This window comes from Leptosomus discolor, chromosome 2 (assembly GCF_034619465.1).
Source record: "Leptosomus discolor isolate bLepDis1 chromosome 2, bLepDis1.hap2, whole genome shotgun sequence".
Classification (NCBI taxonomy): domain Eukaryota; kingdom Metazoa; phylum Chordata; class Aves; order Leptosomiformes; family Leptosomidae; genus Leptosomus; species Leptosomus discolor.
Window position 1 is genome coordinate 53,868,505 of NC_141392.1, and position 16,536 is coordinate 53,885,040.

At 42.7% G+C, this 16,536-nt stretch overlaps 1 protein-coding gene across 3 annotated transcripts in view; it reads left to right on the forward strand.

The window, feature by feature from the left end:
* Positions 1-16,536, forward strand: part of GRM1 (glutamate metabotropic receptor 1) — a 189,165-nt gene that overhangs the window by 168,345 nt on the left and 4,284 nt on the right. The window contains exons 8-9 of one of the 3 annotated variants that reach the window (XM_086461083.1): positions 9,441-9,479; positions 10,529-10,589. The exons of 1 other annotated variant lie outside the window; for it this stretch is intronic. In XM_086461083.1, the coding sequence (XP_086317209.1) occupies positions 9,441-9,479; positions 10,529-10,589 (100 nt within the window). Of the gene's footprint in view, positions 1-9,440; positions 9,480-10,528; positions 10,590-16,536 lie in introns of those variants that run through there. One more of the 3 variants, XM_086461084.1, reaches the window with a different exon arrangement.

Sequence of the window (16,536 nt, forward strand, 5' to 3'; positions counted from 1 at the left end):
CTCTCACCCAGTTCTCTCATGTATGTGATGTGAATTTCAAATAAGAAAATTTAACACACTCAGTCAAGCATTTCAGTTCTTGTCAGTATATTGATTTAAGTGAATATTTAAAACTCACAGAAGACAGGTACATGTTTCCAAAGGGACTCTTACAATGGATGTTAAAGAACTGGAAAGAAACACAAAATAAACTTAAATAATACTTAATAATAAATAATAACTTAAATAAAACTTAATAATCCAATAGCAATTTCTTCTAGCCCTGCTGCAGGGTTGTCCATTAAATTTGAGCTATGTAATTATATTGAATATTGTCCTCCATAGCCTTGAATTTGCCTCTGCTTTAATAGATATGATGTAGTTCTGTCCCATGTACCAAAAAAGCACAGAAAAGGTGATAAGTAACTCTGAGATGTCACTTCCGCACTTAACATTCCTTCTAGTTATCTAATGACTACTAAAAATCATATTTATTTAAAAAACAGGTATGGCAAATGTGTACACCAAACTACATACTAAATTGTGTATCTGTGTATATATGTGCAAGACAACCAGTCTGGAGATAGAGAATTTACTTTTTGCTTCTAATGAGAAATAAGGGGCAAGGCTGCATAAGGCACTGTAAGTTTTACTTGCAAATTATCCCAGCTAAAGGGAGTCCCTCATGCATAACCAACCACATGTCACTCCTAAGGTAAGCTGAGGAGAGGGAGTGGGGACAGATATACAATATGATTGGGATGACTGTCATCAAGTACAAGCCAAGAGGTCTGGCAGTTTAGGCTTATTCCTCTGGGTTTCCTTCTATGACCAAACAGAGGCTGCCTGAAACTACATTTAAGAGAAATAAATTACAAAAAAGATGAGGTTCTGCAGTGGCCTCCCAGTAAGAGCAGTGGGGATAAACGCCCCTCAGACAAAACACAGGTTATTTTGAATGAGTTTAAGGGTCACAGTACCTGCACCCTGGGCTCCCATTCAGACTCCTGCTTCTTTGGCACCAGCCAGAGCCACATTTTATTTGGATGGTCGCTTTAAGTGAAAGAGCTGTTGTGTAAGGTTTTATGTAATTTCCTCCCTTTCTCAGAAGTTCCCAGTCCAGGACAGTTTTGCCTCTTTCTTTTCATGGATACTCACAACTCTCTTCTCCAGGGGATTTTGACAGGACATAAACCCAAGGAATGGCCTCTGAGTGCAGCCTAGTTCTTACCAAAGGGCTCCCAGAGAACTTTGCTTTATAGCTCCTGTCTTGTTTTGCTCCTCTTAAGATGCTGAATCACAAAATGTTGTTTTACTTATGGGCACTGCTGTAGCACCAGGCAGTTTTGTGTAATGAATCTCACTACTTAAACACAATGACGCATAGATACACAATCACATCAGGTTGGAGCTTTACAGTGTGTATCATAATCTCTGCTTCCTGACTGAAGGGAAGCAAAGGCAGTACCACGGAAGTCCTGGGGAAGGCTAGTGTCTTTCTTGGCATAAAACACACGGATAAGGACACCACTTATAATTTAATTTCTTGCTTGACTGGATCACTTATTACACTTCCTTGTATTTTTGTATTTATATATATTATTTATTGCAGTTTTATTCTGAAATGTAGTCATAACAATCCAGTTAGGATGTTACAAAAATACGCCAACTCAACACTGAGTGAGACAAACAAATGTTCACATGTAGGTATAAGCAAGTGATGTTTATCTGCTTAGCATTATAATCTCACGTTGTTTTGGTTAGAATTCTCTCTGTAAGAAAAATAGGGAAGCAATCTTCTCCTTTTAACAGTGTCAGGTAAATAAATATGTGCTGAAGGTTGCATCCAGATAAACACCAAGAAACCTGGATATTGCCCTATATTACATATAGAAGTCAGACATTTTAAAATTCATAACAGCTGTTTATTTATTTAATTCAGCATTTTAAAATGGAAAGGGAATAAAAACTTAAAATACAAGTCTCCTAGAGGCTACTTTAAGGTTTTTTAAAGCCAAGAATGCATTTTACCTCCTTCCTGTCCTCAAAGTTGTGATATTTCATCCCTGTGCTTCAGTTATTCACCTCCCCTGAGCAGTAACAGAGCTGTGACATCTCACAAACACATGATAATTCATGTACAGATACTTGCTAGAATAAACACACAGGATATTCTGCAAGTGTTTATTCTGTGGGGATCTCAGAGGCATCTTATGATTTCATACATCTTTGGGCTAATTCAGAGGTGAACAAAAATTTGGGTACTGAAGAATATCATGTGGATCTCTGATATACTTTATATAAGGATAAGGCTTTAAAACAGCACAAACACTATGCACCTCTGTATACAATTAATACAGAGGGTTGGTTTTTTCCTCAGATTAAGATGTAGTCTGGAAAACATTCTTGATTCATCCCAGCAATTCAGTGCAAAGTCACTAATGCGAAATGCAGAACTACTGCTGATTTATTTAATCCTTTTTCATGCGTAGGGACACACAAGCACATAAGAGCCCAAGAAGATGACAGCACTCTTGGATGTCACCGCTTTCACTGATGTGAAAGACATCTCTCGTTCTGGCTTGTCCACCGAGCTTATCCCTGCCCGCAATGAGTGCTCCCCCTTGCTCAGGGGTGCCCCACAAAAAAAAAACACTACATGACAAGCTGCAGATGCTGCGAACACATGCTGACGGAACACGTGATTTTCAGCAAGACTGTAATTCAGAGGCAAATCACACCCCCAGAGAGGGAAGGTGTTCCGTCTCTGTTGAGGGACTGTAGGCATGTATACTTTTCCACCTTGTTAGAAATTAAATTGTCTGAGCAGGGTTTTATCCTGATTACACAGTGTTAGTCATGGTCCAGTATTGCTCTGTTTCATTACAGAAATATCTTCAAAGCCCTTGGTAGGTCACACTAGCACATGTGTTTTGTTTGCTGTGGGAAGAGGCCTGCACATTACTCTGTCAGTTGATCAGTAATGTGTTTCAAAACAAATTTGTCAGATGATGCCTGCTGTCACCAAGGCACAAAGACCTGACTATCCTGACTTATATCATCACTGTAGTTTGGGAACGCCCTCCACACCTATTCTCTATCCTCAAGAAGGATTTGAAAAAATTTCTCACCAGCAGTAGCTCATGTCAGCTCCCCCCTACTCTTTGTGCTCCCAGAGCTGGGAGTATTTTTGACAGTGGGAGTTTTACTAAATTTTGGAAACAAAAGTCAAGCAGTTTCAGCTTACATATGCCTCAACAGCATGAACCACCGCTGACTGCACTAGCCTTTGTGAGACCACAACCTGCACACCTCTGTGCCTTACCATCAGCAGCAGCTGAGTTCCAGTTATTACAGAGACAGGACACAGCACGCTAGCCAGGCACCTGCAGAAGCCTGTTTTTCTTAAAATACCCCAACATTCAGACACATTCATTTACGAGCACCTGTACTACTTCCAACAGCATTTAATGACATCCTAATTTTTCCATTCTTCACATTAATTTCATAGAACACAGAAGATACAGAAACTGGTGCTGGATACAACGTGCGGCAAAGCAGAGGCTAACTTCTGGTGCACAACTTGGTCCAAAATCTGGATGTAGTCTTTGCTAAATCCCTGTCCCACAGATGTTTGTAATGGAGCAACTTTCTTTTTTCTCTGTTTTGGTCTGTGGTAAATTAAGAGTTTTTAAAGGGAAGAGTGAGGAATTTAAAAATCTCCATCTTTGCTTCCTGCTTGACTTTGATTTTATTTTTTTTAGCTAATATGGTTTGATGCTCTTTTCTCCTGTCTTCTGATACTGTTTTCCATCTGTCCCAAATGGAGTGAGAACCATTCACAGCCAGAGCAAATATCTGACCACATTCTCCTCTGTTCTCCCAGGTCTTAGCTTTGTGCCCCAAGGACTCTGAATAGGCAAAATCAGCATTGCCAGATCTTTCTTAAGGGTTTCCGGACCCAGGTCTGGAAGTCTGCAGAACAAATTATGACAGATGTAATGTCCACACAGAAGACATACACTGTCAAAGAGTCACCAATAATCATGGCCATGGACCGAAGTTATGTTCTCTGTGATGCCAAAGGACTCTAAGAAACCACTTTAACTGTGTGTTGAAAAGGAAAGTATATTGTATCAATAGAACAGCTGCCTCCACATTAAAGCTGTTAAAGACTATTTGATTTTGAAATAACAAGTCAGCTAATTCTTCAGAGCATGTATGTGCTCAGGCATTCAGCCTCCCACACCTGACAAGCATGGGTTAAAAGGCATTATCACTGTAAACAGCAAACAATTGTGCAGCCTAGAAGTAATCACACAATTTGCCACTTTAAAGCCCACTTGAAAACTAAAAGCTCCAGGTTTCTTATTACTGCATTATAAACAATTTACCATTTCCAACTTACTGCTTCAGTTATCTCTTCTTAAGCTGTTTCCTCTTCTCTGCTCTGTGGTTCTTCTGCAGCGTGCAGGATGTAGTTTTCTTCCATTCTGTAAAATTAACATCGCAGACCTAAAAAAAAAAGAAAAAAAGTGAATTACTGTCTGCTGGATTATCCTTGAGCTAGATATCAAAGTCAGATAAAAATTAATGTCAGCAGCAGAGAAGGTGTCCCTGCTGCCCCTGGTTTGGGGAAGAGGGGCGAGGGTTGTACCTTTCAGCAGCAGATCATGAGATTATCTTGATTAGATGTGTTGCAGCACCACAGCCGGAGATGCCAAAGCTGATCTTAAACTCTAGCAAAACAAGTGCCCCCTGATCTGATTCTAGCAGCTCCTCACTAGTAGAAGTTTGCTGATGTCTGTAGTTTCAATCTGATCAGTCCCAGGTACCCCAGAGAATCACAGGCTCGGTTTAAATGCCCGTCTGCAAGCTACCTTCTAGCTAGCACATTCTCCTTCTCTTTACCTAGCATTATTACTCTTTCCTCAACCTTAGTGTATTGAAGCCAGGAATGTCTGCTCTTGTTGCTTTCTTACTTAAAGCTCTTGTTAGTCTTCCCCTCTACTTCCATGGAAAATGTTTCTCTATGTTCTCTTCTGGCCATTTCTTTTCACAGCACTAGCTAGATCCTTTCAGATGGTTCAGTTCAGCCTGTTTTGACTGGCTTGCAAGCCTTGCATTCGCAGATGAAAGATTGTCTGGAAATTGGGATTTACTCCACATTACTCATTTCTTTGCATCCCAAAGGCCCCCAAACCAGCCAACTAACCAGACAGCCAGCAGCAAAATACCCAAAAAACAACCAATCAACCAAAAAAAAAAAAAGCAAATCCCAGAGGCTGTGTAAGCCCCCATGGAGGGATTATCTACCTTGAACAGACTGACAAGGACTGACAAGGGGCTATGCTTGAAAGCATAGCCACAGCAGCGCAGACAACTGCAGAAAATGCCCAGCGAGCAGATGACGTGTGTGGGTGGCATTAACCCTGCTGAGCCGTGGGCTGCGAGGGCTTGGCCAGCCGGCACTAACCCACGCTGCCGCCTGCTCTCCTCATGCCCCAGGTGACAGGTTAGTGCTGCGAGCACTCAGAGGCAACCCCAGCAGCTGCACAAGGGTCCTGGGGAGCTCATCTGTGCGCAGCGTGGGCTCCCGAGGGTGCCGTGGGATCTCTCATGGGTGCATAGCGGGGGCTCGCATGTGTGGGCAGGGGCAGCTCGCATGTCTGGGCTGTACAGGCTTCCATGGGGTACGAAGTGTGGCCCCAGGCATCTCTGTGCTCCCCAGTTAGTGACAGTCCTTCCTCCTTTACTTTCTCATACCCTCTGAAATGTAATGCTATACACATTTCTTAATCCTTAGGGTTATATAAGTTATCTCAAAAATCTCTCCTGCCACCATCCCGGACAGCCAAGAGATTTGCCTGCGGCTACTTTGGGCTATCATAGCCTGTAAATCCACAAATGCTTTAAGCTGCCCTAAGCCAGAAATGACACCCAAAGCCTTCCTTTACCCCATGCTGTCCCCTCACTTATGCAGGGACAAGAGCCTGGATGGCCGTGCTGTGAACTGGAGCAGGGATTTGATAGTATTTTTTTCCCCCCTTTCTTTTTCTGGCTTAGCTGTGACCCAGACTAGTTGTCCCTGTCATTCTCTGCCAGTTGACTGAGCAATTGCACCAAGGGTTGTGTTGGCATGGAGGGGCGGGTGGAGCAGCAGGAGGGAGCAGCCGGAGAGGGCCGGAGTGCTCCCCTGGGTGCACAGCTGGCTCCTGCTGGCCCAGGCTGGCCTGAAGTGCAGCCTTAGCTCTATCTCCACCGTGCAGCTCAGTGCTGGGTCTTTCTGGTCATCCTACTGGGACTGTGTTCTCCTTGGTGACTGTGACCCTTCTGTCCTCTTTGGCAGATGCTCACACCTTGATAGAGAGGGTGTGCTGTGAAATCCCTCCTGCTCTTCAGTCCTCCATGGTGATAATTATCTGTATGTCTCACTCTGCCTGGCATGGGTGAATGATCCTATAACCTCCCTCCTACTTGCAGTGCTCTTTGCTTCACAACTTTTAATGATTTATTTCTCTTCAAAAACTGCCACTTACACCCATTGATTAGCATAATTAGTTAAAACTCAGAGCCGTCATTTCCAACTAAGACTTAGCCTGGAATTCAGGACTTGTGTTTAAAAATGAATTTGTACTGAAAACCTGTCCATCTTCCCAACTTCATCTATTGGCTTAAGGAACTGCATTGCAGAAATATTCTATCAGATCCTGGCTCATAGGAAATGCATTGAAAATTCAGCTCCTCTTCCTACAGGAAAAGGACATGGCCTTGCTTCTTTTTATGTAGCTATCTTTTGATTCAGCCATCACAACTGTATATAAAACCTGACCTTTCAAGGATGCAAATGTCAGAAGATGAACATGCTTCTGCCTAGGAAGATACTAGATTTAGAAAGGCAAGAAGATTTGGGGTGAGTGTTTAGTTGAGCACTTTACTGATCTGGTTCTACACGCGAAGTGTGCTTACCTCCCCAGTCACCTTGCAGACTGCTAGGACGTCGAGGAGGTGAAAAGCAGGCTACAAAGTTTGTGGTGTTGTTGAGCTGTCCCTTGGGAGTGTGGAGGGCAGTCAGTCTGAATGCTGGAGCAGAAACTACTCTAGGATGCAATGGCAGTGTGCCACAGCGCACATGGCACAAGGCTCCTCCTTTCCTGTATTGAAGTTAGGGGTTATACACAAGTTCTTAAAAACTAGGGGATGATTCAAGGCTATCACTGTGAGTATCAGCATGATGCCGTCATCACTTCTCTTGAGTTTCCTCCCCACCTTGCTTTCTTCCTAATGTTATTGATGGTCAGTTGTTTCAGATTAGATTGTATAAGATCTGGAGCTGTGCTTTTCTGTATGTTTTTGGATGTGGGGAATGTGAAAGCATTTCTTACTGCTCAGACATCCAGTGTGGAGGGTCTCTGACTGTGCTTCAGATGATAGGTAACACAGTGTCCTGAGCTTCAGTTAACTTGGACAGCAGACAGATTCAATCAGTATGTGTCTGTTTGGGGAGTATGGTTGAGCAGAGAGAGTAATTCCAGAGCAGAAGGTGAATGTTTCTAGTTTCACAGCTGTTCAGATATAAAACATTACAGATAGCAATTTACACTTTTCTACAACCCTGACACAGCTGTTTGCCTCATGAGATGATTCATTTACACTTGAGAGAAAAAATAGCAGCAAGAGTGACTTTTCCCTCAGATCCTTTATGTTCCTTACTGCAGATTTCAACCGGCCTGTTACCTACCCTGTTCTGAACGATTGGCTAGAAGCATTTTTCTGCTTCAAAGAACATAAAGCAATTAATCCACTTCTTTCAGGAGCCCTCTGCACTGCCACCCTGCTTCCTCTGCCAGATTCCCTGTTACTGCACCCAGGGGTTCATTAGAAAGCAGTTCAGACACTTTCATGATGGTATGCCAACTCCTTGTTCAAATGCACAGAAGATTCATTCTGCCTCGGGGCTCGGGATACAAATAACCACTCAGCAGGAATTACCCTTGAGAAAACTGCCTCCAAAATGACCCATTAATCCTCATATTGTAAAGATGGGCAGTCTACCTAATTTTTTGGCAACCAGAGAAATGCATACAAAGTGCCATCACTGCCTGCAAGGCTGGGAGGAAGAAAGGGGATACACTGTCATAGTTAAAAATAGAAGAAAAAAAGAGGTACAGAGATCTGGGCTCTAATTCTGAATCAGGGCTCTGCAGTATTAGCACACACTACTAGTATGACAAAGCAAGCCTACAAGGCTACTTCATGTTGAATGCTTCAAAAAGCATTTATCATTATTTATGCAGTTGACAATGATTTGATAATTGCAAAATAATTCACTGAAGTATAATTAACACATGCACTACATTTCCCATAACACTACAAATCTAAATTTCGCTATAAATCCAAATTTCGCTATAAATCCAAATCCAAATTCTACTGAAGCATGAACCTTGAGATTTAGAGCTAATTTCTGTGATGTATATGCTATGTATCACCATATGGGGATTGCCCTTGACCTTGACCAAAAGGCTTTGATGGAGCTTGGCAGCATTTTAACAACAGCCTCCCACAGAATGCAAACCTGGCAAGGCATTCAGGGGTTGCGTACTCTATTACCTGTAATATCTGGTTTTGATTTTGTCTGAGGAGCACAACTGCAGCCACAGTAAGAAAAAAGAGTTAACTGTATTTTGAATGAGTTAGGAAGCATTTTGGACTGCCTGAGGAAGCAGGTTTCTTTCTTCCTTTCATATAGCAGGATCTCATAATAAGACCTACAGATGCCCAAAACTTGGAGAGCAAAATGCTCTGAACTCACTCAGGGGATATACCTGCATAAGAAGAAATACAAGGGGGGGAAACAAAGGATGCAACTAAGCAAGCCAGAAGTGACAGCAAACTGCAGTAGCTGGGGGATGATAGCTGGCAAAGCCTGTTAACTCAGAAAGACCCATGTTCCAAGCAGTGCTCTGAAACAAAAGTCTTCCACCTTTTCCAGGGTCCCTGAGCAAGGCTTTCTGAGGCTGTGTGCCCTCTATTTTGCGTACAGCACTGCACGTATGTGAAATACATTTAAACCTGGATTTTTCTCTCGGATAATCAACTGCATGTTGCTGCTTGTTTGTAAAATTAGCTCCTGTGACTGAATAAACTACTAGTTTATGACTTTTAACAAAGCAAGCACAGAAAGTAGAAAGCTCTTATTCTCTCAATAGATGAAGAAAACTGGAGGTCTGTAGAAATGTTGGATATTCTGTTTAATTAGAAGCTTAATAATCTCTGTAACTTTAATAGGGTATAGCAGAGACCATAGTAGCTAAGGTCCTAATTACGATTGCCTTTAAATTGTCAAATCTCAGTGATCTCATTACACCTGGTAAGGAATTTAATTATTCTAGAGACTTCAAAGTGAGTAGGTTTACACAATTGCTCGGCAGTATGTCTTATTTGTGTTTTATTCATACTAGTTCAGAAGTCATCTCAAGGCATCTACCTCTCCAAAATGGGTATGCATGTATTCTGTGTACATCACGCTGTGCTCCCATGCTTTAGTACGTGGTGAGACGAATGGCTTGTTTGGCTCATAAGCAGCTGTACCGAGTATGTAGTACATGCACATACCATCCATGAATCTGTTGTTTTGAGGTAAATAGAAGTCTGGCAAGCATGCACTATGATTGTTTGATGGGGAGAAATGAGGAATTTTTATTTGCAACACGATGACAATTTTTTTTTGCAGAAATTCGTTGATACGTTTCCATGTGCAAAAATACCTGAGATTTTTGTCAAAGCACGCGTGTGTGTGTATATATTTTTATTGATACTGGGAAAGACGAATGAGAGTTTGCATCTGCTTGATAGGGTAAGAAAGAGGATAAAAATGAAGTGGAAATTGTCTTATATTAATGGCCAAAACTGCAACCCCTTTGTGAATCGCCATTGCAGTCAGAGCATCTAGGAGACTATTCATTTTGTGTCTACCTCAATAAGGCCAACATTTTCTTGAAAAAAAAGAAGCACATCTAGTGAAATCACACATAATGAAAGCTAATGACTATTCAGCTAGAACTTGAAAGTAAAAGAAAGGAAACCTTCAGAAAAGCAGATTAGGGGAATAAGAGACACAGGAGAAAACAGGAGCTGAGTGTATATTAAAAACTCCACCAACAAAAACTTTTGGTGATGCTTTTGTAAATAAGAAGTGAAAGGCAGATATTCTTTTTTCGTCATTTCATCCTGCACTGAGAACCCCAGGGGAGAAGTCCCTCTGACAGCTAGATGCACAGCAGCCCTTGCCATCTGGTATGTAAACTGCATCAGGGCTCAGCAGAGCACACAGGAATGAACACCATGAGAACCTATTTTAAACAGTACCGTGCTGGAGCCAAGGAGAAACCTATGGGGAAGTCGAGGTGACAAGAGGAGAAAAGATGGGAAAGCCGACAGCGACTCTTAGGTGTAGGTCAGGGACAGGCACCCTATTGAGTGGTATAGCCACCATGTGTGCACATGTGTATAACCACTCACTGGGTGTCTTTTTCTTTTCAATCTTCAGGAAGAGGCAGCCAGAGTTCTCGCCCACCAGCCAGTGTCCGTCGGCACATGTGCAGCTTTGAAAAATCCCACACTGCAGTGAATGTGTAAGAGAAGCTGCATGACAATGAGTGGTTCTACCCCTTGCTTTCTCTTTCTCAGTGGTTTATCATGTCTAATGATGGGACAAATGTGGTGCATGCCATTAAAGATGGGAAATTTGCTAATGATGTCCTCTGTTTCACACAATGCCTTAATCTGATGGTCCAGATATGGTGAAGAGGACACTAATTTTTTGCAGCTTTTACTTTTTTTTTTTTTTTAAAGCCTTCAATTTTATTTGTAAATGCCTACAACTTTGCAAATACATCCCTTTTTTTTTTGTACTAATTTTATCTTCTTTTTCCATTTAGCCAACATTATTTTTCTTTTTTACAGTTTTGCATGGAGATGACATTATCCTGCGTGCTTTAAACAACAATCTAGTGGCTGTCTCACGGCAAGACCCCTTTGCTGTGCACAGCTCCTGCTAACTGTGCTTGTTAGTGAACTGCTGCTGCAGAGCCAGCAGAGGGAACACAGAAAGCACTGGTTCGGTGGGATTCGCAGAACAGGGGAAATCATGAGCAGGCACATGTAAATAAAACCAGTAGAATCTGGCCTAGGATCAGTCGTCCTAAACAATAGCAGAGAATTTTTTCCTGTTATGATTTCTGAAAGATGTTCAGTTTCTGCTTGTTCTGCGTTCAGTGAACAATAGCAAAGTTCAGCTCTTCAGAAACAAGAAGTGCAAGTACTGCCCTCCCTGAGCAAACACAAACCCGATGGAGAAAACATGTTAGTTGTTGCAGAAACAGAAAGGCCTCGCCTCATTTCTTCCAGGACAGATTTATGCTCGTTTCCATCTGATAAACTGCAGATGTGAAACAGTCCTGCTCCCTGCCCCAGGGAAGGTTGTGTGGTGACTAGGGGGAAAGCTGCCTGTGATCCACTGACACAGCATTTTGAGCAGCGCCATCTCTCTACGGCCAGGGATGCCTTTCAGCTTCTGTAATCAGCGGCAAAGCATTCTAGCTCTGTACATGTCTCTGACAGCCTATGCTATTTGTGGACAGGTAGCAATGATGTTAATTCAATCAAAGCTGCCCCTCTGATTTTCAGATCGGAGGAAATACATAAAATGCATCACATATTTGGAGCAATAGTGATGGTTTTACACGGTCTGTGCGGCAAGCAGATTTGCCACCCTGAAAGGCAAACTTTACAAAGCCAGAGTAAGGAGCAGTACAAACATTTTGTTATTAGCTTCCAATTCGACAACAATATACCCTTGTTTTCTGATCTGGAACAAGCACTGCAGATTCCCAGGGTACAGATCGCCGATTGTCTGTCTCGAAAGACTGATGATGAAACGGGAGTCCAACACGGGCGTACCATTAGGAGGCAAACGCGAATACAACAAAAGATTACATTCAAAAAGCACGGGCACAAGCTGTAAGACTGAGCACAGGGAAAGCTGAACCACCTGCTTTTTGCATGACAACGCTTGGGATTTTTTTTTCAGTTTGGAAAAAAAATCCTCATCCACACAAACTCCTGAGAAACACCTCTGGTGGGACCTCAACCAGTCAATGGGACATCAAATGCTTGTGGCAGCGGCACAGATAAGAAAGGCTCTAAAACACAGTGGAGCTTTTCAGACCTGCTAAGCATGAAGCTTGCTATTTTGGCTTCTCCACCCATCCCTGCCTCTCAGGCTTCCCTCTCCCTCCAGCCAAGGCTGATGCTTTCAGAGGCCTGCCAGTGCTGCACTGTGGCCAGGCGATGGGCACACACTCCATCAGCTACTGACTGCGTGAGCTCTCTGTGTTCCACGCAGCCCAGGCTGAGCAGTAGGCATGTGTCTGTCATCTCGCCAGATGCCCATCACCACCGCCTGGCCTCATGCCTGAGTCTCAGTCACTAGAGCTGCAGCAGTTCGCAAGTCTGGATTTTCCTGCAGAAGCCCTGCTTCGCTACCCCAACATACTAGAAATCACCATGGGTGCTATGGTTTCCCTCGCCTCCCAGTTGCAAGCAATTAGATGTAGGGACTTGAAACTCTCTTGTGCTTTGATGTACACAGCACTTCGCATCAGTTATTGTGCTAATGTTGATCTCCATTCTCCGTATGATCCTGGAGATGGTCAGAAATGCAACCTCATGAAAATATGGAATCATGAAAATTTATTATCATATTAAGAAACTCAGAAACATCAGCTTTGAGTTTCAGGGCTCTTTTCTTCTGAAGCTGCACATTCGTTACCATGGTAACTTTCAGATACACCCAGAAAACCCACAGGCTTTACTGACTGCTTTATCTACTGCAGCGTATTAGGGAGAGCTGTATACCACAACAAGGGGCCTCATGACTAAGCTTCCTGTGGCAACTAGGTTAAGTTTGCACTCAAAACACTGTAATTTTCAATTTTCAGGTTCTATTGGCTGTGCTCCTATTTGAGCCTGTCCGAATAAATGCTTCAGTTCAGGTATTGTCGTCGGCTGCACTGTCATACAGATTTACTTGAACGTGCAGCATGAGACACCATCGGCTAACACCAACATGCTTCTCCATTGATATCAGAGGATCTATGATGATTTACACCACGCTTTTTCTGTGCATTAACTTTAAAATCCTTAAAAAAAATTACAAAGGTGATCCAGTAGGATGCATTCATTCTGAATATTTGGTGGGGTTTATTTATTAATAACAATAAAATAAAGAGATTCTAAAATTATTCACTAGTAAGAGATCTTTTTAATTTTACCTTGATTTGATGGTTTCTGATCTTCATTTCTTGAACACTGAAAGAATTTGCTTGCTATTTGGGATAAACTGTTTATTATCCTACACTTTGTATTATCTATTAGAATAAGTTGTTTTCTCCAAGCAACACGTTAGTAGCAATTCGATTTTTTTTTAAATTCAAAATACTTAATGAACACACTGGTGAACAAAGTTTCCTCACAATAATTAGATGGATGACTGAAATGTGACATAGGATCTATATCTCAGATGAGACAAAAAATTTATAGCAGTAATTATGATAGTCAGCCTTTTATATACATTATCAGTGAAATACTCTCATACCTTTTTTAAGCTAGGCAATTTAAATCTCTGACACATGCTGAAGTTGTGGGACTTTGCAGCAAGCATCTCTTCCCCCCGCCGCCCCCACCCCAAATTTACAGTTTTATAAAAGTACCTATGTACATTTATGTAATTGTTAAGTCCCAAAGTGAATCAATCTATTTATTTAGGGATGTTTGGCTATATCTGAGCTGTTGGATCTGGGAGTACTTCCCTGCCCCTGGGACCATGTGTGAGCCTAGCAGCAACCCAGTTCCACGGTAGCAAAGTGTGCGACCTCACTCCTGGCTCCTGCTTTCCCTGTCTGGGTGGCTGGGGAGGGGGCTGTCACCCTCTGATCCTGCCCCAAGGGTCTGACCCCAACCTGGGGACCCTGTGGGTGGAAACCAGGATCACGTCACGGTGTACTCAGGCTAAACATAGCTACTGCATCCGTGTTACAGACTATAATATTAACTTTCCAACATAAAAAAAAAAAAAATCAGAAAAACATCAGTTATCGATACGGTTGATGTACATTAGAAAGCCTATGTGTAGCTCAGATCAAAGTAGTATTTAATTTTTGCAGCAGAGTAACTAATGAAGGAAACGAGTAGGTTAGATTTACTTGACACAAGCCAGTGGCAAGACAGGGGGTTGGAAAGGCAGCTCTGGACTTGCGCTCACTCACAACAACCCCAAGTCTCATCAGGTTTTGCCCCTGCAAGACATCCTGTATTTTGTGCAGCAGTTTCCATCACACATTCAAAGCAGCTCTCTAATTTGCATCGAATATTGTGTCCCATGCCCAAGGCAATTTTGTCCTAAAAAAAAAAAAAAAGGGAGGGGAGCAATAAGGAAAAGTTTGTTCAGTAATTAAATTTCCAGAAGCACAAGTGGGAGGTTAGACTTTGCTCTGATTATACAGCACCACAGAAAGCATTGGAGTCACACTGTGAGAACTGGAGTCACACTGTGAGAACTGTTGTAAGGTCCTCTTGTCACTGAGATAGAGATTATGGTGTAAACAGACTAAGGCTGAGACTGGTTTATGATTTTTTTTATTCATTTATGGGATAATATTAGGCAAAACCCCTAAGCATACACCAGATATGGACTGCAGTTGATGATGGCTCCCTCACTCTTGGATGAGACACAGAGAATTTAAGCCTGGGTTAGTAAAAGAGATGCGTCCTTAGAAGCAGTGCTCCAAAAATTAGGCTTGGAAGAACATGCTAACCGTCGTGGCTTGCTCTGCTATTGAGTGTCAGGGCTGACTGCTGCAGCTCCGAGAAGAGGGTCCTGTTTAGCACAGCGAGATATTACTAACTCAGATTAAAACCAGTTCATTCCCTTAATTAAATTTCATGTCCCGGTGGCATTACTGAAATGGAGAAAATAATGGAAGAGACTTTGGGGATACCAGCAAAGCACCTGCAATGTGCTGCAGTGCAGGTACTAGCCTTAAATTTTAAGCTTGTTAGCCTGGGTCCTGGGGACGGTGAGGCCGCAGCAGGACAGGGCTTTGCTCAGGCTCATTAATGGTTCTTATGCGACTGCTGGGTTGGAGAAAGCTTGTGGATGGTTAACTGCCTTTTTGCCTGGGCAGGGCAGAAGTTCCTCTGCTGGCTTCCCTAGGAGGGCATCCATCAGCAACTGCTGTTTGGGCTAAGAAAGGTTTTGTCCAACGTACAGCTTTTGGATGGGGCCTTTCCTCTGCTCTGCTTCCCCGCTGTCTCCGAAGGCTGGCCATCTCTGTGTCAGTGTGCAGGGACAGCCCTGTGTGTGCTGCTTTCTGGAGCACAGTTGTCAGGTGGCAAGTAACTGTGCTCTGCTCTGTGAAGGTGGGAGCATCATTGGTTGACTGGGCAGTACCTGACATCGACCTTGTCTGGTTGCTGATAAGATAGTTCAGGGCTTGGTTTGGACCTAACTTGTGCTGACAAAGTTGATAGGCCCTTCTCGGGTTGCATTTAATGTTCATTCCTAAGATTTTATCTTCATAGAAGGGGCTGCTGGGTTATCCCAGTGCTTCCTACTGGCTGTGGTGTTTCAGTTACTGTAGTGACCACATCCAACCTGGCCTTGAACACTGCCAGGGAGAGGCATCCACAGCTTCTTTCATGTGATATCAATTAGGGATTGTTATGCACAAAATGATCAAGGAAAAAAGACAAAGGTTCAGGCACACAGGACTGAAAGTTCATCTAATTCTCTGTACTCAGGATCTCAGGCTACAGCTGCACTGGTGAGAGGATCAGAGAATGCACAGACTAGATTGCGTTAGACCACTGGGGTGATCTTCCACCTCAGGAGCATTCAGCCTCTAAGATTTAAAGAAACCTTTGCTGCCTAATGTCTAAAGACATCTTCAGGACCATGCAGTGTGGGGAGGAACCACCTGTTGTGGAGTGCTCAGATTCAACATTGCTCCAAGAAAGCCAACCAGGTCAGATCCTCCAGGCACTGGCAGAAGCAGGACTCTGCTCTTGTCCTGTGACTGGACTTGAATATGGAGCACTCCTAATCACAAGCAGGAGCAGGATTTTGGGTGGCTGGAGATAACAATGAAAAAGCTGTAGGCATGTCCTACAGCTAGACAGGGGTATTTTGGACCACAGCCTTAGATTGGGGTATGTCAGTTCTTTTAAAGACTTTCTGCAAGTAACTATTAAGGACTGAAGCTGTTTTCCATCTTGTTGAGTGTCTATAATCAGCAGCTCAAAGTGAAAATGACTGCCCCAGAGTCGTGCAGAGTATGTTGTAAAGATCAATCGATACATGTATTAAAAACAACACTTTGAATTATCAAAAATAGTAACAGATCTGCTCATGGAACTAATAAAAATTCACACAAGAAATATATTTATGTCTATTCCCTCAAAATACAAAACCCTAGACAAAGCTGTGGTGAAAATTTA